This window comes from Corvus brachyrhynchos, unplaced genomic scaffold (genome assembly GCF_000691975.1).
Source record: "Corvus brachyrhynchos isolate BGI_N302 unplaced genomic scaffold, ASM69197v1 scaffold5, whole genome shotgun sequence".
NCBI lineage: Eukaryota > Metazoa > Chordata > Aves > Passeriformes > Corvidae > Corvus > Corvus brachyrhynchos.
This window is the reverse complement of record NW_008238321.1, coordinates 7,729,029-7,754,387: the sequence shown is the minus strand read 5'-3', so window position 1 is coordinate 7,754,387 and position 25,359 is coordinate 7,729,029. Positions and strand designations below refer to the sequence as shown.

Genomic DNA, 25,359 nt, shown 5'->3' with positions numbered 1-25,359 from the left:
TCCTGTTGGCAGGAGTTGAAAGTGAATCGTGGTGCTACAAAGAACGTTCAAGCCCCGTGTTTAAAAGGCATCCTGCCACTTACGTGGGTGAGTGTATTGCAGACACTGCCTTCAGCCCTCATCTTTCTGGCCTTCCTGCCAAGGAAGGGTTAAGTCTGAAATGGAAAACATGCTGCAGAGGACTGGTGTGATTCAGCACGTGGTTGTAGTCTGATTCTAAAGCTGAGTTCTCAGCATGGTATTTAGAAAACTGTGGCTCGGTGGCTGCCTGCAGTCAGTGTTTCAAGTTGAGATGCTGAATCCTCAGTGGATATCAAAGATCTCTGGCACTTGGCGCATTAACCATGGTACCATGGGATTAAGACTGTGGGTAAATGCAGCTTGGTTGCTTCCATGCTCTGTGTCTTTCAGTGGTGTAAAACACTTGCTTCCTCTCCAAAACGCTCTCTTCCATAACAGGCAATCTTAACCCAAATTAGCTGGGATTGCTTGTAAGCTAAGTTTGCCAGCATGGACAGTAAGCATGGATCACAGCAGTGTGTTAGGATGTCAGAGCAGGGTAAAATTGCAGACCTTGCTGTGCTTTTCTCAGTGAAAGGTTATAGTATCAACATGGATCAAGTTATGGCCAAGTATTGATGCAATGTTAGTATCCAGCAAATCATTATTACTGTCCTTGCAGTTGATTTTTGTTTTATAGCACAAACTGGTGTTTGGAGGAAAAAACTCTTTGTTTCATAATATTTTTAAAGGGGGTGTGAGTGCATGCAAGCATCCCCAGCCAGCCTCTGGATCTGGGTGGTGAGGAGAATTCCAGGAACTCCAGGAAACTGATGTCACTGCATTGTGTTTGCTTGTTTTCTTTTGACTGCACTAAGTTTAATTTTAACTTAACCCTCAGAGGGGTATTTTTAGTAAAACTGTTTCTTCACTCCTGTCCCATGTTGGGAGGGGAACAGGTTGTGTCTCCTTGTTTTTTCCAGTAGTCAGCTCTTTCTGCCTCCCTTCTGAAGAGCTGTGATGATTGACTGAGAGCTTGAACACTCAGCAGCATGTGTTACCCTGTCTGTGCATGGAGTGGGTACATGCTGGTGTTTGTTCTGTCCTCACATCTCATGATTTGATCATTGATCCAGGCTGAAAGGAAGCAGATCTACCTGGACAAAAGGGCTTCATTCTGATAAAAGATTAGTATCTCTTCCAAATCCTTGGCTATCACTGTGGTCGTCCCAAGAGGCAGCTGCTTCTTTAGGGGATGGTCATGATTGTGTTCTTCAGTGAGTATCTGCTGGGAGAGGCTGGCTTTTCTAGAAGTTATTAACACCTTAGTTTGGAGGGGCTTTGTCAGCACTCCAGGGAATCACAGCCCTGCAAGGGATGGGTTTCTCCCTTTGGGTTTTTTTGTTTGTTTTTTTTAAGCAAGAGATCATACTTAAAATTCAGAAGCTAGAGCTGGAGAGGCAAAAGCTGAGCTGCTTGCTCTGCTGATCTTGAATAAAGGAATAAATTCTTTTATCTATTTTTATTTATGTATTTATTAAAAAGGAAAAGAAAAAGCAGGAAATACAGCTCTGCAGAGCATGGATTTATTGGAGAACTTTTCTCTCTTCCATATCTTTGTCTTGAGTTTTGGCTGCTGTCTCAGTGGTTTGCTGTTTGTGTATTTCTGCAGACAAATAACAAAATCAGAAAACTCTGTTTCATCCTATTCCATTTCTAGCCCGTGTGTTGAAATAATTGCTCTGGTGCCAAACACAAAAAGAATCGCTGTGTTTTTGGCTTGTCATTGTTTCATGTATGAAAATGGCTTTCAGTTGTAATTATCTGCACATTATAAGAAGTGTGTATGTGAAGAAGCTATTGAAAAATGACAGCAGAATAATTAAATTCACACCAGCTCCTCATGCGAATACTAAGACATCAAGAGTGTCTTCTGTGGTTTAGTATTATCCATTTCCAAAGCTTGGAGTAGCAAATTTTCATTCATTTTCCTGCACAAAGAGGTCTCTGCTCTTTGAAAGGCTGGATAAGAAATGCCTTTATCTCTGGCAAAGGGGGATCTATAAGTACAGGCTCATCAACATTATGTACCTTGCACGGCCTGAAAGTTTTCCCTTCTGCTGTGCTTCTGAACAGCATCACCTATTAATTCCAAGGACTACTGGTGGGAACTGAAAGGGTTACCAGGTGCTGTACGAGGCTGGTATATGGGACAGGGGTGAGCTGGGGTTCCCTGTTGCAAGGGTTTGTTGTGGCTGGATATTTCTGCTGCCGTTTCTCTGCCCCCCAGCCCCCCCATCCTGTAATTCACTTTTCAAAGAAACCAGTCTGGGTTGTGCTGAGCTCAGCACTGCAGCCATTTGCAGAGACACCCCAAGGAGTAGCAGCACTTCTCCGTTTACAGGCTGGACTGTGGTAGGAAATGGTCATTCCTTACGCTGTCAGATTGCTTCTGCACCCAAGGTATTGCCCATTGAGCAAACAAGGGTTGTCTCACTGCTTCCTCTCCATCCCTATGTGTGTGTGTATCCAGACAGTCACCTTTTGAGGAAGGGACCGTGTTGTGTGTTTTTTCATACAGCATTTGGTGCAGTGCTCTGATGGGTGTCAGTTACTGCATTTGTTTGTGTCAGTTATTGGACATTTTACCAGTAAGAGGATTGTTTATGCCAGTTTTACTGAATTCTAGTTCCAGCTGTGAGCTTCAATTTGCATCTTTTCATACAATTTGAACTGCTTGTTTCGCTATGTAAATCTTCTGTGTATTGGTTTGCTTTCTTGTTTACTGTTTCTCTGCTCCTAGAAGACATTTGTAATCCTGGGATTTGGCTGTGCATCCTGCTGTTCTGGCACTGCATCCCTCAATTCTGGACAGCACAGGACAAGGGAGAGACAGAAAAAGGGAACTTCAGCTTCCCAGACTCATCCCTCTCCTCCCATCCTTCCAGGCCAGGTTGGATGGGGCTTGGGAAAACCCGGTCCAGTGGAAGGTGTCGCTGCCCATGGCAGGGGGTTGGAACAAGGTGATCTTTAAGGTCCCTTCCAACCCAAACCAGTCTTTGATTCTGTGATCCTTCCAACCCCACAAATCAAGGACGTGTGATCCCTAGACAAGCCTTTCTAATTAGTTCTCATCTTGTAGCACTCATTTCTGTGTGCCTGAGTGATGTTGCAAATTATAGCCCCCTTTTATGTGTTTGTAGCTTTTTATCATCTTTCACAGCCTGTGGTGCTCAGTCACCGTTCCTGTAATGCCATCTTGTGGTGGCCCTGCCACTCTGAATGTGCCTTTTCCAGCCAAAACTGATGTTGGGCTACCAATGTGTGTAGGCAGGGAGTGCTGCTCCCCTTTGCTGGCTGCAGGAGTGTGGGGCAAATCAAGGAAACCCCTGTCCCCAGCTGTATGGTGTCAGGGTATGGGCTTGTGAAGCTCAGCTGTGGTATTAGACAGGGACCTTCATGGCAGGTCCCTGCTCTGGATGCTTTAGCTCTGATACTGTAGAACAACTGTCTGTTAGAAGGATTGATTAAATATGATCTGTGTTACAAGGAGATTGGTGTGTGGTTCATTCACAAGTCATAATAACAAACTATTCCTTCACTTAAATACTCATCCCTGATACACCGTGTGTTGTTTGAAGTTTTAAGTGCTTCTCTAAACACAAAGGAGTTGTTTAATACTTTGAAACACTGCCCTGTTGTGATTGCAGGAAGTGTATGTGGCAGGGAGTGTCAGGATTTTGTAGGAATTCCAATTTTATCTCTGGTGGGTTTTTTCTCAATCTGTCTGGGCTTTGGATAAGCCACAGGGGCAAAAGAAAGGCCATTGCATCTGTTTCTCCATGACCAGAGAGCTTTACTGTACCTTCGAGAGTAAGAGCTGCATGCCTTGTTCATAAATGAAGTAACAACTGTATTTCTTTCTTTTTTGCCTCTCCAGTGTTCCCAACTCTTGCCCAGCCAGTCCACGTGGTGCTGGATCCTCAGGATATCGTTTTGTTCACAACATTACCTCGGATCTGCAGCTGGCAGCAGAGTATGCAGCAAAGGCAGCATCAGAGCAGCAGGCAGATGCATCTGGCGGGGACAGCCCAAAGGTTCACACAAACATTACTTACCCAGCAGTGCTCCTTGGGAGGATTATTAAATCCTGGGGCTTTATTGCTAGTTCTGGTTAGAGTTCAAAGGGGTTTAAGAACACCCTGGCCATAAGGGTGCTGTGTACAGTATCCTCCAGATGCTTAAGGTCATTTCTTGAAACTGTCCGTGGCTTAGTGGCAGTCTCTGCTTGCTTAGCTGCCCAAAATGTATTCAAATCACTCACTAAAGTTTTTAAGCAAGAATAACTTTTTGCTTATTTGATAAATCAAGATCCCATAAAGAAGAGGCACATAAAATTCAGTGTCTCATTTTCTTCTTTTCATTAATGGTATTTTGCAAAATACAGTTGGAGAAAGCAGAAGCAGGGGAAGAAGCCAGATCCTTGTCATGAGAAGTCTGTAGTCAGACTTTAAAACAAACATGAAGGCCTGTCAAGTAGGCGTTAAACAACGAGAGTAGCAAGTGGAATTTAGATTAAAAAATAACTTAGTTAGAATGATAAAATGTAATTTTGGTGAGCTGATCTTCAGATCAAAGTTAAAAGTTCCAGATCCAAAACCACCTGATTTGGGATTGGGTGGAGGAGCACACTACTAGATGGCTTTTTTTTGTAGTCTTAATTCTCCCTCGAGACAAGAAGGGTTGTTCTTGATGGACTAATGCAAAGAGTTGGAAATATGAGGTCTAGCAAACAAATTAAAGTTCCTAGAATGAAACAAATCCTGCTGGAGTAGGGAGGGGATGGGATCAGGTTTCATGTTGGGCTTGTTGCTGGGAGGAGGGCTGATAGCATACTGCTTGAAACCTTTCTAACAGAGTGTAGTTGGGCAGAAGTGAAGGCTTTAATTCATGAACACAGAAAGCAGTGAATGTACCTGTACTCTCTATTTCTTGATTCCAGTTGCCTGTCTTGACCCTGTCCCTTGTGCTGGTGTGAGCATGCGTGGGAAATTCAATGGGGAATGGAATCAGGTTGAAGTTGGGGTTTGTGTGTTTGTGTGGAGAGGGAAGGGGAGATAGTTTTCATCTGGCTCAGCCCTATAGCTCTGTTTGCACACAAATGCCTGTGCTAAATGGGGTGGTGGCAGCATAAAACAGCAATGCTGCTCTCTTAGCTGCCCTGCTGCTCTCTTGGCATCAGTGAAAATTACAGCCCAATGTGCTTTTTAAGTTTGGGTTGTGGTACACTGCACTGTAGGAATTCTTTGTTAGTGACTAAATTTTTGTTTGTTTTTTGTTTGTTTTTTTTGTTTGTTTGTTTTCTTGCTTAGGATGAATCCAAGCCACCCTATTCTTATGCTCAGCTAATTGTGCAGGCTATATCTTCAGCACAGGACAGGCAATTAACACTAAGTGGGATCTATGCCCACATTACCAAGCATTATCCATATTACAGGACTGCTGACAAAGGCTGGCAGGTGAGTTCTTGGCACTGACAAGCTTTTAAACTACTTTGACAGGGCTTATCTGCTTTGAAATGCATTTATTAAAGATTTGGGGCACTGGGAATAGAGCTGCTTTGACTGTTCCCAGAGTGAATTTGTTTAACACAAGCTGACTAGTTCATTTGTGGGGGATTAGGGGTTTTTTTTTGGAATACATTGCAGGGCAATGTAATGTTACTATTGGGCTCTCTGGTTCTTCTTTTAATGCTGTAGTCTTGTGTCTTTCATTTTGTACTTTATTTGCCTACATCCTTGCTGTCAGTCACTCCTCTGCCCAGGTACTTGCTTAATCCTTTACCTCACCTTTGTTTGGCATGATTTGTCCAAACCAAGGATATCCAACCTAAAACTGGGGCTCCAGTTTTTAATCATAGCACCTTAAATCATTACAGATGTTTTGTTTTCCCAGTGTATCAAGTGCATTGCCTAAGTCACAGTTTGCAAGTTTTGAATTTGAGTGGGAAACTGGGAGTCCATGCACTCCTTGTGGTACTCAAGGAAACCTGAGCAGCTTCATAGGAGAGTTTGGATGTGGTTAACACATGCTAAATCAAACTTCAATGTTCACTTGAGGGCTGCTTCCAAAGTTTCAGGAACCTCAGCTCCACCTGCTTTCAGACTTTTTCTTGGCATCACACCTCTGCCATGGGTGTTGTCATTTGAATGTAATATGCTAATACAGCTGCAAAGGCTCTCACAGCTGCTGATTTCACTGTATGCAACTGGCAGGAGCAGTACTGCTTGGTGCACTTTGAGTGCAGTTGGAATAAATACATTTCTGCCTCCCTGGCTTTTCCCTGCAGTTCTAATTAACTGTGGAATTCACTTCCTGCCCTAACCTGCTCAGCAGAGTTGTGCTTTGTGAACCAGTTGCTGCATCCTGCTTCAGAGAGCTGCATTTCAGCAGGGAGTGAAGTTGCCTTTTTCTCTCCTCTCCAGTGGCATTGTAAGGCTTCACCAGTGAAGAGATTGTCTAAACCTGCTAGAAAAGCTTTTGTTTTGTTTTGAAAGTGGAAGAGGGATGAGTTTGTGCCCACTGATTCTTGCTGAGCCCTTCCCCAGCCCAAAAGCCAGCGCTACGGCCTGTAAGAGATGGGCTGTCGCAATGGAAAAGATGAACAGTCTTGTCATCATCTAGAGAGCTGCAGAGTGCCACACAGCTCATGGATTCCTCCCAGAGCTGGCTGAGGGCATGTTGGCTGCCTTGCATTGTGATTACTGTGAGATGCAGTGTCCTCTAGGGCATGTTTGGACACCCTGGTAATCGTTTGGCAGGTGAGCAGTTAGCACAGGCTCAGGCAACTTTTTCCGCTTGCCGAGAATAAAGCCTGTCTTTCGAGAGGGTTCTGATGTGGTTTACAGTGATTTCCCCCTGCCTCAGCAAAAGCTCTGCTTTCATGGCTTTCCACAGAGAAGTCACTGCTCTGCCTGGCTCCAGATGTATTTAATAGTTAGTACCAAGCAAACCCATCTTTCAGCTTGGTTAGGAGAAACTGACACCTTTCCCCAGGTTTTCTGCTGCTGTTCTGTGACTTTGAAGCTGTGTGAGTTGAGTGACTTGTTTCTACCTTCAACACTGATTCTGGCAGGGTGGATTTATTTTTCCAAGCTGTGTGGTGCAACCCATTTGTCTTTGTTACATACTTCTTCATGGTAAAATAATCACCTCATTCCTCTGCTTCCTGCAGAATTCCATTCGGCACAACCTCTCCTTGAACCGTTACTTTATTAAAGTCCCACGCTCCCAAGAGGAGCCTGGAAAGGGCTCCTTTTGGCGAATTGACCCTGCCTCTGAAGCCAAACTTGTAGAACAAGCATTTAGAAAAAGAAGGCAAAGAGGAGTGTCCTGCTTTCGAACACCTTTTGGGCCTCTCTCCTCCAGGTAACTTCAATTTCCTCTCATCTCTGTGCCAAACTCATTACAAAGAAAATAAACTAAAACTTCTCCTGAAGTATAGTGAGTAAACTTCGCTGCTGTTTATAGTTTGAGAGGTGATATAGTTAGTCCTGAGGCATAATCTTAAAATTGTTCTGACTTCTTAAGTGTTTAACAAAAAAAAAATTCCAGAATCAAACTGCAAAAATGCATCAAATAACGTATCTGTTTTGGCATCATTTCAAAGAAATTCAAAGCAGTTATCACTGGAGTAAGTGTTTTCAGATGGCAATCTCTGATTTCAGGAAAGCTGTGTTTAGATGTGGATTAGATCATAGTGGGAATAACTTCTGTGGTATTTAAAACACTCTCTTATAGGGAAGATCAGGATGATGGTTGTTGTCAGCAGTGAAGCAACGGGAGTTCTGTGTGGCTGCTCCAGTCAGCTCCACTGCCTTGTGCAATGACAGCTTCTCTGAGCCTTGTAACTATGAGAAGATTTGGAATTCAGCACTAGCTGGAGCAGTTTCATGGAACATTCTTCCCACACCTCCTATTTTCTGTCTGTTAAAATGTGGAGGAAACAGGAGGAGAATTTTTCAGCTTTTTATTCTGGTTTGTCATTAAAGAAATGTACAATTTCTCACATGTTTGGGGCCAGAGGTGGGAACCAAGTGGTTGGGGAGGGAGGTAACAGGGAAAAGGGGAAGCAGCTGCTCTGTAAGCGTATGCAGGGCCAGACACTTGCCTCTACTTGCATCTTTCTTCTTTTCCCTGTCACTCTCAAACTCTGACAAAGGTTCTTTGAGAATGATCTGAAGCTGTAAAACTGATCTGAGCATGCAACATTTGAGGTTTCTCTGTCAGCAATGGGTCTAACAATGAAATGTTAACCCTACTCTGAAGGGTCCAGTTCCCTCCCGCAAGGAATAACCCAACGGTGTTTAGTGCTGGAGTGTTTGTGGGGTCACTGTGTACCTTTCAGCTCTTCCTAGCAGGGAGGATATTGTGGAGGAAAGGCTGTCCTTCCTAGAGAATCCTGTACTGGACATGATTCCGGGTCTCTGCTGCTGTCTTGTGGTCAAAATGCATCTGCACTTGCCAACGCTGTGTTTTGGTGTTTCAGGAGTGCTCCTGCCTCCCCTACTCACCCTGGCCTGCTGTCCCCTCACTCTAGTGGCCTACAGACTCCAGAGTGCCTGTCACGGGAGGGCTCACCCATTCCACACGATCACGACTTTGGGTCAAAGTTGGCCTCAGTTCCAGAGTATCGGTATTCCCAGAGTGCACCTGGTGAGTAGCTCTTGTTCCAGAGGGTGGCTGTTCACTTGCCCCATGTGCCATGCCAAGGACACCACAGGAAGGCTTCTACAGTGTGTTATTGGAGGATCCGGGACTCTCTCCCCACTTTGTTGTTAGAGACTGATGGTGCAAGTACAACTTTAAACCATTTTTCTTACTACTCTTTGGAGGAGGGGCAGAATGTGTAGAGATACCTGATCTAACCTTGAACTAGGTGGCTGTAAAGGTCTGACAGCAGAGTAGCCATGGCAGCACACAGCTCACTTGCACTCATTTACCAGCCTCTGGATAAGATCGACTTGGCTACGCCAAGCTCTGGTGCTGTGGCCAGGGCCTGGTAAATATCTGCTTGTCAGCTGTGCTGACCTGAGGTGTAGGGTGAAGTTGGAAGGCAAAGCTCATAAAGGAAAGCTTGGTTTGGGGGATTTTCTTAATGTTTATTATGGCTTTTATTCACAGAAATGTGCTCAGATGACAAGTAGTGTTTGTGCACATTAGGGAGGAGAAGTTTGAAGGTGGTATTTTTGAAGCCTTGGTTTGTTTTTTTGTTTTGTTTCTACCTTCTGCCTTGCCAGTGCTGAAGCCTTGAGTAGACTGGAAGTGCACAGATGAAATCAGTGGTGGTCTTTTTGCCTCTCCTGGTAACATGTGCTTCTCTCTTCTGTTCAGGATCTCCAGTGAGTGCCCAACCAGTGATTATGGCTGTCCCTCCCCGACCATCCACCCTGGTGGCCAAACCAGTGGCCTACATGCCAGCATCAATAGTGACTTCTCAGCAGCCTTCGTGCCATGCAATCCACGTGGTTCAACAAGCTCCCACTGTCACCATGGTCCGAGTGGTGACTTCCTCTGCAAACTCTGCAAATGGATACATCCTCACAAACCAGGGCACAGCAGGAGGAGCTCATGAAGCTGCAGGAGCAGTGTTGGACTTAGCTGGTGACCACCGAGGTAGCTTTTCACCTCCCTTGCTACTCTGCTAATAAGTCTTGAGCAGGCTTGGAGGGGAGAGTGGTTGAACATTTTCACTCACTGGGCACTGAGCCCTTAAAAAAAGGGCTCATTTAAAAAAAATGTTTCTCCAGGTAAAACTTAAACCAAATGAGAGCTCTTCCAATTTTTTGCTTCCACCAGAGAGCAGGACAACTGTGCTCCCTTGTCTCCTGGGGAACAAAACTAAGAGACTTTGGAGCCTGAAAAAACATGCAGTGCTTAAAATTCTCGTATTATATAGAGTCATCTATGGAGGTTGGAAGGTACCTTGAAGATCATCTCATTCCAATCCCCCTGCCATGGGCAGGGACACCTTCCACTATCCCAGGTTGCTCCAAGCCCCTTCCAACCTGGCCTTGGACACTTCCAGGGATGGGGCAGCCACAGCTTCTCTGGCCAGCCTGTGCCAGGGCCTCCCCACCCCCACAGGAAAGAATTTCTTCATAATGTCTTACCTGTACCTACTCTTTCAGTTTGAAGCCATTCCCCCTTTTCCTGTCACTTCATGCTTTTGTAATTATCTCCAATACCAGTATTATGCCTGTATATTGGCTATGAAAGCGTCTACATTTTCCAGCCAAAAGAGAGAGCCTGGGAAAGGCTGCAACTCTGCTTCAGGATGGCCTTGTAAATAAATGATTGAGCCCTTCCTTTCTGCAGGCCTGGATTCCTAGAGGAAAGCATGTGCTTCTGGAAGTGCAGGCAGTGCCCCATTAAAAGAATCTTCAAAAACCAGTTAGAACAAAGGCCTTTTTTTGTCCCTAAGCTGGAAATTCCAGCCTTGGGAGATTTAGTGAGTTAAATATTCTCTTGCTGTGATCTAGACAACACCTTGTCTGCTCCCCATTTCAGAAGGTCTTAGTGCTACAAGGTCAGTGTTTGTTGTACCAGCAGCAAGGCTGGTTTCTCTGACTGCTTTTAAGTTGGGCAGTGGGACTGTGGTCCCTCTCTAAGGGAAGGAAAAAATGACAAAGAGCTTCCCCTCCTGCAGCAGCAGGGTCACTGGCATTTTTAGTTCAGCACTGATTATCTTGCTTGAGTTTCACTTGCATTCTCTAGAAATTCCTGTCTCGATCCCATACACGTTCCTGAAGCGCTAACAGTTGCAGCTGCCTGTCACCTGCTCCCTTCTTTCATTCACTAGTTCTTGCTGCTGCATGTTCCTTCCCTACTTGTCCCACTCATATCCTTTTCTAGCATCTACTTTCCCCGGTTGCTGCATTTTCCTTCCTGAACTCCCTGTTTTCCTTGCCTTTTCTCTACCTATCCCCATCGGCTTGCCTGCAGGTTTCAGCTCAGTGCTTATGTCCCATCTAACTCTACTCTTTTGTGCAAATGTTAAAATGGGAGAGGCCACCTTTTTCTACAGGACTAATGAGATTGTGCATCCTGCCCTCTCTCTGAGATGCACAGAACCCCTGGAAGACTGGTGTTCCTCTTCTTTCCTGCGTGCCTGGCAGGATGCTGTCCTGTATCTGTTTCATACCCCTTACTTATCCTGGGAAATGAGAAAAGTGGTTCAGTGCTCTCAAGCAGTTACCTCTGTCCAGGAGCTCAGCTCTCCTTTTTTATTTTTTATTTTTCTTCCATCCTGTTTTTTTCCTATACTTCCACAGCAAAAACTGGCAGTTGTGGGAAGACCTCCTTGTAAATCAACCTCCATGCAGACCTGACAGCAAGCTGCTGCAGACTTTTGGCTCCAGGCATTGTTTAAGATCTTAATGCCTTCTCCTGCTGTGTGGTATTGAAAGTCAGGCCAATTTGTTTGAAATTGCAAAGTAAGCTGTGAGATTTGCAGTGCCTGCTGTCCATATCACAGCTGTGATGTGCCAGTAAGGGAGATGATGCCTTTTTAGGGCAAAGGGTCATATTGATGGTTTTGATTTTTGAAAATTCTTCTTGTGGCTTATGCTCTAAGAAAAATGTTCTTGATAGAGTAAGTGTGCAATAGAGGATATTTTAGTGTTTCCAAATACTCATTCTGTGGTGCTGAGGTATTGTAAGCCTGGAGTATGTATCCCTGCTCAAGTGTTAATGAGAATAAAACCTGCCTCTAAGCCAGGGCACTGACTGATTGTTGTCTCTTCTGCTCTCCACAGGCATGGACGAGAAGCCAACGATCGCGTTTGCCACAATCCCCACAGCCAGCCGTGTTATCCAGACAGTGGCCAGTCAGATGGCCCAGGCTGTCCCTGGGCAGACTGTCACCATCCTGCAGCAGGCAGCTCCGGTGGCCCTGGGGCAGCACCAGCTGCCGGTGCGGGCGGTCACCCAGAACGGCAAACACGCCGTGCCCACCAACAGCATCGCCGGCAGCACCTACGGTGGGTCTGCTCCCCAGCTCCTGGGCTGGCAGTGCTGCCCGAGCTTAGCAGGCAGGGTGGAAAGCTGCAAGTGTTTTCTCTTCTTGCTTACTGTGTATCAAGTTATTCCATGTGTCCATCTCAAAGATATTGCAATTCTTCCACTTCTGGGGCTGTAAATGTCAGTGGGAGGTACCCTTCCATCCACCTCTGCTCCCTTTCCTGGGGGAAAAGTCCTGCTCTCTGGCAGAAAAGCACAGTGTCCTTCCTTTGCCCTTGGCTGTGCAGTTACTGCTACTGAGACTCTCTACCTCTTGAGGTTACTTGTTGAAAGTGTCAGTGATTCTTGTGGAGAGCCTGTTTTCATTTATTTTCTCTTGACCAACAGCCTTCGCTTGCAGCATGCCAAATAATAAAATTTCCATGGTGCTCTTTAGATCTTGTGAAACATGACTCCATAGAGTAATAAGAAAATAACGTACATTCCCATCTTAAAGTCTTAGAGCCTGAGAAAAACAAGATCTATTTCACCAGGTGAATGAATGTAGGATTTTTTGTATACACAGTATGTGTTCTAGTCATTTGTCAAGCGTGGTGTTTTGAAATTCCATGCAAGCCATGTCTTGGCAGCCTCCTTTTCTTGCTTGCTCAGCACCTCAGATTTTATTCAGTTGAGGATGGGAATATCCAGGTTTCTTACGGCTTTTTTTCACTGAGGTGCCAAGCATTTCTGCTGCCTCAGGCTGTGCTTTTTGGGAGTTTGAAATGAAGGGCACTGCTGAGCTTTGGATGCCTTTCATGAAGGTAGGAATGTTTCTACAGAATTTTCTGCCACATCTCTTCATAGTTACCACCTGGCTTGCACTTGAATTGCAAGGATCTCATTGGAACTATCAAAAAATGGTAGTGATAAGTTTTTTATGCAATTATTGTAAGATATTAATAGATCAGATAGGTCAAGCTTCTACTAACCAGCAGTAGTGTGTGGATACAAAAATGCTGCTAGCAAGGATTTTCTTGCTATTTTCTAAGTCTGTGAGAGACTTTTCTCTCTCACAGAAGAGGTAGCAGAATATGTAAACAACCAAACACCTGCAGCCTTGAAAAGTCTTGTTTATGGTGCAGTAGAAAAATATTTTGACAATGGATGTTTTAGGATTTTAGCCAATCACCCCCAAGGGGTGGCTGGTCCTTTGTCCAATTAGACTATGAAGAAAAAAGCCTATAAAAGAGTTCGTAAAATAATTAAATAAATCAATCTTGCTGCACAATTCCTGCCTGCTGGATCTTCTCTCCTCTTCCTCCCTACGGCTGAGGGACACGGTGATAGGGCCTAGGCCTGTGGTAATATTAGTGTTTGTCTAATATAGAATCAGACAGTTTCTTATTTAACATTTTTATGTTAAAATATTTTTATCTCACCAAACTTTTTTTAACTGTCATCAAACTGGGAAGTACTCCAGTTGCATCTGAGGTTTTTTTGTAAGTGGCAGTAAATTTTCTGGTTCACAAAACAAAGCCTGAATCTCTTGACTCTCATCTGTACTAAGTTAACTTCTCTTCAACTGTGTGATTTAGGTTCTCTAAGTCACTAAGCTGTAATTGCTGACTGCCCTCATCCTTACCCTAATTTTTTTTCCCTTCATCCTTTTGATACTCTACAGCTTCCTTCTCATGCCTTGGTAGAAGTTACTGGGCTTTGAGGGCCTTTGTTCTGTTTGCTTTGTTTATTTATCCTAGGGCTCCTTTTTTCATGCATTTAGCAGTGAACACAGCACTGATGTTCAGTCATTCCATCCTTTGCAAATGAGTCTGGAGGGCAGAGGATGTGCTGTCTCCTGAGTCCCCTTTGGCTTCCTCTCTGATTGATGCAGAGTCCAAAAACTGCATGTGTTTTGTTTTCCAAGCAGTGGTGTGTGCCAAAGTCAGTGTGTAAGCACATTCTCTGTCTGGAACTAGGAATTGTAGACATTTTTACGGAGGGTTGCTACTTAAATCGTCTTTTTTCTCACCACTTTTATTAATGGGAGGGTGAGACCTTGTGTCAGTACTGCAATACAAGATTGGAAGCCAGAAATTCCTATGTTCTGATCCCAGTTCTGATGGGAACACATGTGGTTGTCTAGGGTAAGCTCTTCCCTGCCCCTTTTACAAGTGGGATGTCAGTACCCTCAATATTTGGATTCTGTTTTCCAACAGCCTGGTTTGTTCTTCCTGGGTGAGCAGGGCTCAAGAGAGCGTCTAAACCTCCAAATAAAAGGCCCAGGACATGGGTGTTGCTGTTCTTGAGAAATTCTCTGGCCACCTACAATCAAAAGTACCTCTCAAAGAGATGTGCTGTAATTATAAGCAGAGCTTGATCCTCCCTTGCTTGGGGTGAATACTTAGCTAGCAATGCCTTGTTTGACAGTGGATAGGAAGAAGGAAGTTCTCCTGTCAGAGGGGTTGGTGCTGGTTTGGTAAACTTGAAAAGCAGAGGCTGTGGAGGGAGAGGGAAGGACAAGACAAGCCAGGCTTTCAGAATGCACTGGAAAGCACCACCCGACCGTGTGCCAGCTGTCGCGTGTTTGACGGTGGGGTTTTGTTTTCTTTCTTTTCTTGGAATAGCTTGTTCTGCTTCATCCCACTAATTCTGCTTCTCTTATCCTCCTTGCCAGCTCTTACAAATCCACTGCAGCTCCTTGCAGCCCAGGCCAGCTCATCCACTCCTGTTGTAGTCAGCCGGGTCTGCGAGCCAGGGACCGAAGAGACTGCAGCAGCCTCCTCCAGTGAACCTGAAGTGAAAAGACCTCGGATAGAAGAGCCCAGTGGAGCAGTGCCAGCCCAGACTGGAGTCATCACATCCACAGTGCCACAAGGACAGGCAACCAGTGAATGAAGAACCGGTGGGAGGAGCTGGAGTGATGGTGGGGTGGGCATGGGATGGCAGGAGCCCTAAAGCAGCTTTCACAGGAAACCAACCACAACTGTAACAGCTCAAAACACAGCTGATAAAGAGCTCTTTTTAAAGGCAGATTTTTCAATGGGAGGACAACAGCTGTTAGAATCACAAGGTGCCAAAAAGAATGGAAAATCCCTCCCAAGAACTCATATCTGGAACTCTGTTCTGTCTCTACTTACGGGATTTTTTTTCCTTTTTCTTTTTTTTTTTTTTTTAAGGTTCAAAAAAATACAGACAACTGATTGTATGACTGCTGGGATATTTTTAACTATCTTTTCCCCTTTTGGCTCCAAGGGGATGGGAATTGCAGTTCAGAATATAAAGGAATGTAATACAAACACAGTCTGCTCCCTGGAAAGAAAACTCCTCACGTTCTATGCCTTAATACCACGCTTCTGAGAGCTTTGAACCATAGCACCATTTTAAAAAGGTCACCTAAGGCAATCAAATGCTGAAAGACGGGTGCAGTATCTCTCAACAACATTAAAGAAACATGGTACCAAGCTTAAAAAAAAAGGCAAATTATTCTGGTTTTTTAAAAAAGAAAATTCTGAAAATAAATGCTTATTTCTATGGGGATTCAGGAGGAAGAGTTACAGGGCTCAGCCACCTGGATTTCCAGATGCAATTTCTCTCCATTCCCTCTGAGGGAATAGGATGACAGAGGAACTGTATTAACTTGGTTCCTGTAAAGATGTTAAAAACAAAGGGGTTTGTATCTTCAATGATCTCTTATAATTATCCATCACTTGCTCTGGACAATAGCCAAAGTATCTTGATGCCTGAGGATCACATGGGGAAGGGTGTCTCCAGGAGGTTCTGTGTGCATTTGATTGATCACAGCTTGTGTGGAGCACCAGCTTTTGTTCAAATTAGCACTGTAGGTGAAGGCATGGGCACTGTGTTTATGAACTTGAGAAAATACTGGTTGATGTTCTGCACTAAAGCAGTCACCTTCACCTCCTGGTGGTGGTGTGATCCTCAGCTTGATGGACTGTGGTCAGGAGATCAGAGCTGACCCTATTCCATGGCTAACAGCAAAATTCTGTGTTACTCTTCGGAGAGGGAAGTTTAGGGCTTGGATGAGAGGCAGCAGAGGTCATATTGTGGTTCATGCAAATTCTGTCAGGGTGTAGTAGACCAAGGCAAAAGACTTCTCTTTTATTTTCCATGTGGCAAAAGTCACTGGAGGTCTTAAACAGTTTTACCAGAAGGAATTTGGAGGTTTCCTTTCATTGCTTGGCTCCCTCTCCCATGTATCCTGCCTTGAGGACCATTTGAGTTGGCCAGTAGGAGGAGGCCTTTACTCAAACTGTATTCCAGGCTCCTCACATAGTACAAGGATGTCTTTCGAGGAAGGCAGGTTTGACTCACTTCAGCCACGTGGAACAGTGGGTGCTTGTGACGCCTTATGACTGGCAAAGAAATCCACCCCTGCCTGTAGCCTCCAGCAAACCCCTTTGGCTTTACACCCTTTGCAATCCCCTTGGCTAACATGTCTTCTGGCAGCACAGCAGAGATCTTTTAATTTAGCAAATGTTACGGCTTTGGTTATGGCAAGAGAGACTTAAGAGAGGTGGACTGTGCCTCTGGTGGTTTGTCCCCCATCTGTACTGATTTGTTGTCCTGTACAGTCTGACAAGGCAGAGGCAAAACCCACTGCAGAAACATTGCAAAAGCCTTCGCCAGTGTGCAGTAAATGATACTGTCAGCATATCCATAGGGATTAGGGGTCAGGCACAGCCCTTTGGTGCCTGCTGGAATCTGAGGAGGAAATCTGCAAGGTAACAGCTGGCATCACTTGTTCCCTTCTAGGTTTCCTTTGTCTTTGCCAAATCCTATTCAATAGCCAAGTCCCACCACTTGAATAAAACCCAGACATGTTTAATTCTCAAGTCCATTGTTTTGTGAGAAATATTTCTGAAAGAAGGAAAGAATTTCTTGGTCTCGTGATTTGCGGTTACTTTCTGCGGAGAGAGGCACATAAAATATTCATGACAGATCATTTATCTCAGCTGGGCTTTCAGAATTCAGGTGTGTGCCCTTAGTGACAAGTTATTAGATGGGATTTTAGTACTTCAAAATGGTTTTGTGAAGGAGGATTGTTAAGAGACCACAAAGTAATTGAAGCAGGCTGGCCTCCAGCTGTCCCTTCTCCCGCTGGGAAGGTGAGGTGTGGCACAGCGGAAAAGCACACGGATTAGCTCTGTTTTCTGTAGCCTTTTCCTCCTTTCAAAGCCAGGAGTCAATAAAATGAACTTCAAGGCAGAAGGCACAAGTGAGAGTGCAGCACAGTCTGTCTGTGATGAATCATTACTTTCGGGTGACTGCTGGTTTAGATACAGGCACGCCTCTGAAACAGCCCCCAGGCTCGGGAGCGCTCCGGAAGCGCAGGAGTCCTTGGGTTTCCAGAGTGTTGGGTGAGTCAGAGCAAGATGAAAAACCAACAGAAAACTGTTCAGGATGTGGAGCTGCCAAAATTCTGTGGATTTTTTCTTTGCTGATGCTTTTATCTTGGAGAGTCTAAATAATTAGGCCCTAAGGTTCTGTAAACTAATCCAGCACCACAGAAGGACATCAGCTGAGTGACAATGTTTTCATCCACCATAAAGCTGCTGCTTTATAGATACCTCTTGGAAGTCCATCCTCAGGTTGCATGTGTGGATCTGCCTTCTGAATATGTAAAACAGAATAACACTTCCTCTCTCTTTCCATGGCTCACAATGCCTGCTGGTTCAAATGGGAGTTCAGGATAAGCAAGTATCTTTGTTCTGTTCACCTTTTCTGCTTGAGGTGTCTGGAACTTGTCATTTCATCCTGTCAGGGGTTTTTTGCTTTATCAGTCTGCTGCATCCCCTTGCTACTGTAGGAAGCAGTCCTGCCACTTGCAGATTTTTTGGTAGGTTTGCCTAACCATTGCTTGGTAAAATAATTGTTCTTGCTAAATCGTGTCGAGAGCTGTGGAAAAGTGTAGTCCTCATCCAGAACATGTGAGATGGAGACATTTTGTTTCAGGCCTCCAGATGAATTCTTTCAACACTGCTCAGTCTGGAAGACAGCACCATTCTTTTTACATACCAGTCCTGATTTGCCAGGCTGCAGAGGAGAGAAAATTAATGCAGTGGTAGAATTGAGTCTTGAGCTAGAAAGAAAATGTTTGTCTTAATGGTTATATGCCGTACTTGGATTATTTTAAATTGATAATCTGACTTGCTTTTGGTGTCTAAAAAGTTGCATCTCATCTTTGATTACATTAAAGAAGGTTTGAGGGGAAGAGGAGGAGGAGGCTTCACCAGATTTTCTGCTGTCTGTGTAACAAAGGTCAAGGCATAATGAATATTTAAACTGTGATAACTTAGACCTGGGAAAACTGTAAAGCCAAGTTCTTAATGTGTGAATTCACTTTCCACCATTCCCTATTGATTTTTTTTTCACCTTAGGCAATGACATTGACTAATTTTACTTTGATCACAGTTGGTTTATAGCAACTTTCTTTGCCCTGGTTTGCAAGAGTTGAATGCAGTTGTTCTTTGTTTTATTCCACTGGAATTCCATGTTGTTTGTCTTGACCTTGACTCTTGTGATACAGAAAGCTTTTTAGAGGAAGATCAATTTAATCTGATTTAGTGATAACACGGCACAGTGCTGAGCACAAAATTGAAGTTCATGATTAGCTCATATATTCTTTTCAACTCCTTTTCCTTCCCATATTCCTCCCTCCCTCATACCATTAATGCTGTCCCCTGTAGCATATCCAGTCATTTTTATCCACTGACAGGAGCAGCACCTTGCATTAAGCTCTGCCTGAGGACTCAAGGATGAAAATACCTGTGGAATACATGGAGCTCCAGGGCAGGCTGAGAAAGGTCAATTTGGTCACCCTGTATGAATTTTCATGCTGTGTTCTAGACATGTTGCTGTTGGGCAGAGCTTATTCAGGAGAGTGTTTTCAGAGACATGTTAAAGCTTTGTAAGAGGAAAGAAATAATAGCTGAAGCCTTTACAGTGCTTCTGCAATCAATGTCATGGTTTGGCATCAGATTTTGGGGGGAGCAAACTTGATTTTGCGTGTTTGGCCTTGTGTACTGACTTAGAGTTGTCATTCAGAGTTAATTTCTACTTTTTTTTTTTCCTTTTTCAGTAAGGAAATGCCCACAATGAAATAAAAACCTAGAGTACAGAAGGCTAGGGACCTGTATCAAGGCAAGTGAGAGCATCTGACCTGAACTTCATTGCAGTGTGGTGTGGAACACTTTTCCCTGCCTGCTGGGGCTGTTCAGTTGATGTTGGAGCTTTTCATCTGGTTTATCAGGGGGTGTTCCCAGTGAGATATTTGGTATCACTGGTGTATGCTAGTGTGTAAATGAATGTCAAAATGTAGGGTGAAAAGAGAAGTGTTTCCCTGCTATACCTGGGTTTGGGGATCTTGGATGACAAGGATTTAACCTGGCAATAGTTCTGTACCTTTCCTTCGAGAATCCACTCTCACCACACAAGGTGAAAACTTCTCAGCAACATGAGAAGAATTTCCCATGCAGCTGCATATGTTCCTTGCCTCTGTGAAGAGCCCAGCTCTGCCTCCTCTGCATGTTGCAGATAGGTACTTGAAGATTCCAGGAAGATTTTCCCCTTCTCTTAAGGTTGAATCAGCCTGGTTGTTTTGGTCTCTTCTTGTCCATCAGGTGGAATTGCTGCAGAAGGTCTTGTACTGGGAAGCCCAAAGGCAGAGACATGATCTGGGGAGTGCTGGATGGATTGGAAGAGGAATCCTTTTCCTTGGCCTGGTAGCTACACTTTGCCAGTACAGCCCAGTATCTGTTTGGTCTCTTGCTGCAAGACAAGTGTAAAGTGTAAGGAACAAATCACAGAGTGAACTGGATTGCATTTGTGCAGATGCAACTGTGTTGTCCCTCTTTTCCAAGGAACAGTCCTAGCTTGGGTCTTTTTGAGCAGGAAGCAGCGCTGAAGGATCCTGATCACTTTTAAAATATCTGTACTTTAGCTTATCAAATGGTAGGTTCAATCCAGTGTGGAACTTGCCTTGAGTTTCTACCTGATATAAAATCTTTGAGGTTTTTTTAAGTCCTGCTGCTAATAAGTTGGACTAGGGCATTAAGAATGAACCTCTAAAGGAACAGGACTTGCTTCATAATTTTGCCCTTGCTGCACACTGAGTTTTTGAGTTTCCAAATGCCATCCTGCAGCAAATCATCTGTCTTCTCTTGCCAGCCAGTCTCTTGGGCAGCTCCTGTTTCTGCTCCTCATCAGTTTTCCGCCTCTATTTGTAGTTATTTCTGTCAACTCCAGAGTCCTTTAATCCAGCTCCTAATTTAATTCCATTGCTTGAAGGTCTGCATCTGGTGAGGATTCTTGTGTTAGGTTGCAGTTACATGACTGAACAATCTGTTGTATAACTTTTTGTGTCCTTCTGGGTGAAAAATTATGCCCAAGCTGCTACTATTATAGCATACACTACTGCTGGAAAGTGTAGCTTCCAATGGAGCCAGCTGTGCTGCAGAAAACTGTTACACTACAAGGTCATCTGGATTGCTGGAGCTGATGGGATTGGGAGGCGATGCCTTCTTGCATGTTGATCTGCACCTGATCAAAATGTGGTTGGGGCATCTCTCTCTGGGCTGCCTGGCAGCTGTCAGGCTGTGATTTGTTAGATCAGCGTCTCTCTCTGCTGGGTGGGCTGTTTGCAGGACAGTGCACGTGTTTGTGCACACAGGTGTGGATGTATTCACAAACCATAATCAGTAGTGGGAATTTCCTAGCTGTGAGGGTGGGATTTCTCTGTTAGGGTGTCTTTCATGGGGCAGTAATACAGCAGGGAGCATTTTACTTTGGCCTGAGCAAGACATTTTGAAAAATACTTGGTTTTCTTGGAGCACTATATTTAAATTCCAAATTTTGAATCAGTTTTTGACGTTTGTATTAATATGTTCAGAAAATTCTTTTGATACCTTTTCAATTTACCAACACTGAACTAAAACCTTTCAGAATGTATGGTTGGTCCTCTCCTTATGTGTCACTTTTAAGTTTCAGAGCATGAGGGTAGTTGTGGCAAATCTACCCCTTTGCTCTCAAGACAGAAAAAAAAAACACATTGACAATTCATGGGTGGCAGCTAAGGAAGAAACCCTTTAAATATTTTTTTTCAGAGAATATTAAATTAGATCTGTGTAAACATAAAATTTATATTTATTAATGTGTGAGTGTGTGGGCGTGTGTGTCAATATAGATATATAAATGGTCCATGACTATTTCTTTCTCTTAAATGGTACTTACACAGACTTTTGTGTAGTGTATTGGTAAATTCCTGCACCAGGCACTGACTCTGAAAGAACGATGAACCTATTTTTGTAACGAATGTGAGCAGCCAGGGGAAGCAGCTTTACTTCAGTGATTGCTTTCATTCCTCTCGCAGAGCAGAAGAGGCAACTTGGTACTTGCATCTTCCTTGTGTAGGAATCCCTGCTTCTGGTTTTGTCCTGCTTTCAGCAACCCCAATCCACACTGCTTTTCTGGCAAGAAAATCCCCTAAATGGCACTAATGAAAGCTGGAATCCTTTCTTGTCTGCAGTTCTCTCTAGATGCAGTAGCAGGGAGTTCTTTACAGATTCTGCTCTGTAAGTAATGGGACCTTATTTCTAACAGAGGTGATTTATGGGGGGTCCACGAGGATGCTTGTAAGGCTGAGGAATTCGTCCCTATGAGGTGGCTAAGCTAACACTGGGGCACTATTGAAATAGTTCCTTTTCCTCTGTGGTGAGATCATTTTCCTTTTATCATGCTTCTGTCTCTTTGGGGGGTGAGGTGTGTCTATATCACCTCAAAAACAAGCACAGAAGAGTTTTTCTAATGTTTCCATTCACAGGGAGTAAATTTTACTGAACTGGCCAAATTTCAGGTGTGGTTTAATTCCACAAGGATCACTAAATTCACAGAAGGGTATATTTTGAACCACTTGGGTCTTCTGAGAATAAAAGCAAGTGATACTTGACTTCCTAATTGCTCTTCCAGAAGCAGAAATTCTCTATGAGGATCTGAGTGAAAGCTTCACCTCAGCAATCAGTGGCTGGTGATGGGGCTTCAGTACTTCAGGGAGGACAGGGCTGGTGATAGGAAGAGTGACCAGAATAGGAGCAGTGAAAGGAAGCAGCTTTCATCCTCATCCAGCAGAACACAGCCCTTGTGAAACCCAGACTTCCCCTAATATTTGGTTGTTGCCTCGTGTCTGCTGCCAGGTTGTGCTGTGATCTGGACCTCTCTGTCCTGCTTCTACCCCACCTCAGTTTCACTTAAAACAGTCTGAGACAGAGCCTTCCTTAAAGCTAAGGGCAATGGTGAGGAGAAATGTCTGGTAGCTGAAGAAAAATGAGATTTCAATGGAGCAGAAAAAGTGAGAATTCCTTCTGTTTCACTGTCTTGCTGCTAAAAGTCTGGTGCAGAACATCCTGATGTTCTGCTGATTTATATGCTGCTCTTGGGAGGTGGGCAGGCTGCTAAGTTGGCTCTGTAGCAATTGAATTACTGTAAACCTAAACTTGCTTAATCTCTCCTTTTTTTCTCCCTCAAATGGGCTTGAAGTAGAGGGAACCAGAGTATTGTTTGTAAGATCTTTTTGCTTTAATAGAAAACAGAATGTTAAAAAAAAAAAAAAAACCCAAACCAAACTCATTCAAATACAGTGATACAGAAAATGGCTTTAAAATGCAAAAATCCTACAAGACCATATGTTGTGTTGGGTTCTGGACATGCTGTTTGTGCTGAGGAGACTGGCCTTGTCCAGCCTGCCAGCCAACCCCCGCATAGCCAAAAAGAGCATTTTAAGAGTCTGTAGCTATCCAAAGGACTGTTATCCAAAAGACTGTTAAAAGCTGTTGAGGGATAAATCAAAAGCTGCGTGTGAGCAACGGATGGTAAAGCTGGAAATTCAGATCCAACTCTGAATAATTGCTCTAAAAAGTAAAAACATTCAGAAAAATCCAACTCTCCCCCTGTTCTGCAGATGCTCATTCCCACCGAATCCCCGGGGAAGGCTGAGAGGAGAATCTGAAATACCTCAATGGCTTCACAGAAGGGTTTGCTACAGAGATCTGGGCCAGCCTTACCCCTTTCACCTCGGTTTGGCACTTACTTTATAAAATAAGAAGGTGATGGAAAGGGGAAACTAAAGCCATGCTTGCATTTCAGTTCCTGGTGTTGCCTGTGCAAGACACCTCCAGCCAGATGTTTTGGGGTTTGTGGGGTTTTTTTTTTACAGCTGATATCAAAAGTTGTTGTTTGTTTTTTTTTTGGTGTTTTTTTTTTTTTGTGACTTGTTTTCGTTATCAGTGCTTTCTGAAAAGCAGGTGTGTATCCCAAGGGGGAAGCTCCATGTGGGGCAGTGGATGTGAAGTTCATGTTCTTCCTCTGGCCATGTTGCAGCACTGCTCCTGTGAGATGCTCAACTGCACAGGCAGCCGTGGCTCCCACCAGGGTGGGATCCTGCATCCGAGGAGCAGAACCTGCAGTTCCACATCAAATGGGATACAGTGGTTTTGTTTGTTTGTTTTTTTAATATAGAGCCATACATTTTTTAAGTAATTTGAGATCTGAATGTGATTTCTAATGTATCGAGAACGTTAATATTTTAAAGCTATAACAAAGGTTTAAATTTCTACTTTTTTTTTTTTTTTCATTTATTTTAACTGTTCTGTTACCTTAATTTGATGTATGTGGTTGGGGAATGTTGCTTCTCCTCTTAGCATTTGTTTCTATAACCAGAAATAAAATTATATATGAAAGAGAAAACGCCCTGAAATTGCTTTGCTGCTTTGGGTGACAGACTTGGATCCTTCCAGTGTAGCATCATAGGGGGGTTGAGTTTCCTGTAGCAGTGAGGGGATGGTGTGTTTAGTATTTTTTCCTTTTCTTTTATGTAGGAAGGAAGTCTGTATCAGCACACCTTGCAGTGTTTAGAGTTCAGACACCCCACTTTTGATCCCGTCAGTTATTTGGGCAGCTGTTGGCTCGCAGCAAAGTGAACATATGGACATGTGTGTTTGAGATCCGTGATGCTTCCCCTGGGGCTTATAAACTGCTCCTCCAGCTCCAGCTTTTGTTTTGTCATGAAGTGAAACACTGTTATTTTGAACGTTAAAATATTCCACTGCATTCCCCTGTAATTTATAATAATTGTTTTCATTTAAGTGTATGAGGTCAGGAAACAGCGCTTTATCTGTCTTGTAGCTTGACTTTTCCCTTCTTTGTCCTCCTCATGCAGCTACAATTTAAGTTCTGGGTTTATTTTGACTGAACATTCTGAGCTCCACAATTAAATAGGAATATCTTTTAAGTCCTCAACTGACATAAAGTAGCTGTAATTCATGGAATTTTAGAACCACAGAATGGTTTGGGTTGGAAAGAACCTTAAAAATCATCTCATTCCAATCCTTGCCATGGGCAGGGACACCTTCCACTACCCCAGGTTGCTCCAAGCCCCATCCTGCCTGGCCTTGGACACTCCACGGATGCGGCAGCCACAGCTTCTCTGGGCAACCTGTGCCAGGGCCTCCCCACCCTCACAGGGAAGAATTTCTTCCCAATATCCTATTTAACTCTGCCTTCTGGCAGTGGGAAGCCCTCCCCCCTTGTCTTGTCACTCCATGCCCTTGTAAAAAGTTTCTCTCCATCTTTCTTGTAGTCTCCCTTCAGTTACTACAGGGAGGATTTTTTTTTTAGTTGACTAGCTAATTAAAAAATTAACAACACCGTACAAAGTGAGCAAATATATTCATCCAGAGCCCTTTGGGGGGGTGTCTTTTAAAATTATCCTATCTTTGGCTCCCCACGTGCTGCTGCTCTGCTGGCTGATTGCCCAGGCATGGTGTTAATGAACTTTAATGCCAGGAGAGCACAGGGCAGGGAATTACAAAAGGGCAAAGTGCCAAGTTTCGTCCCGTCATCTCCTCCTTGCGGGGCAATGCTCAGCATGGTGGTGAGGGTTTCAGCCGTGTTAGCAGTCGGGAGAGAGAGTCCTGGTGGATTTTTAACTTCTGGGAGCGCTGAAGACCTGAGCAGCTGGTTTGAACATCTCTTACCAGTTTTGGAAAGCTCCGTTTTATGAACAGGTTGCAGGAAAGGCTGATACATCATCTTTTACCATCACACCCGTAGAAGCCCCAGCTCTTAGCTCTCTGCCTTGTAATGATGTTTTCCATACATCTGAGTGCCTGGAGCTGCTCCCCTTCGTTCCATGCGGGATGGCTTCAGAGCCAAGCTTCTCCTCAGGCTTCTGAGGTGGGGAATAATAACAGCAACACCTCAGAACGATCCGTGAGCAGCCGCTAGTGATGATTTTGGTCACACCTTGTCTCTGCGGGCCTTTCCCGCCAGGCGGCACCTTCGTGC

General features: G+C 44.2%; 1 protein-coding gene across 1 annotated transcript in view; it reads left to right on the top strand.

Annotated features, from left to right (window-relative positions):
- Window positions 1-23,760, top strand: part of FOXK1 (forkhead box K1) — a gene marked incomplete at its 5' end in the record, with an annotated part of 30,280 nt that extends 6,520 nt beyond the window's left edge. Inside the window, 7 exons of the mRNA XM_017734291.1 lie at window positions 3,941-4,097; window positions 5,373-5,519; window positions 7,235-7,428; window positions 8,549-8,715; window positions 9,394-9,675; window positions 11,817-12,041; window positions 14,678-23,760. Coding sequence (XP_017589780.1) covers window positions 3,941-4,097; window positions 5,373-5,519; window positions 7,235-7,428; window positions 8,549-8,715; window positions 9,394-9,675; window positions 11,817-12,041; window positions 14,678-14,898 — 1,393 coding nt within the window. The remainder of the gene's footprint in view (window positions 1-3,940; window positions 4,098-5,372; window positions 5,520-7,234; window positions 7,429-8,548; window positions 8,716-9,393; window positions 9,676-11,816; window positions 12,042-14,677) is intronic.
- Window positions 23,761-25,359: the final 1,599 nt, after the last annotated feature.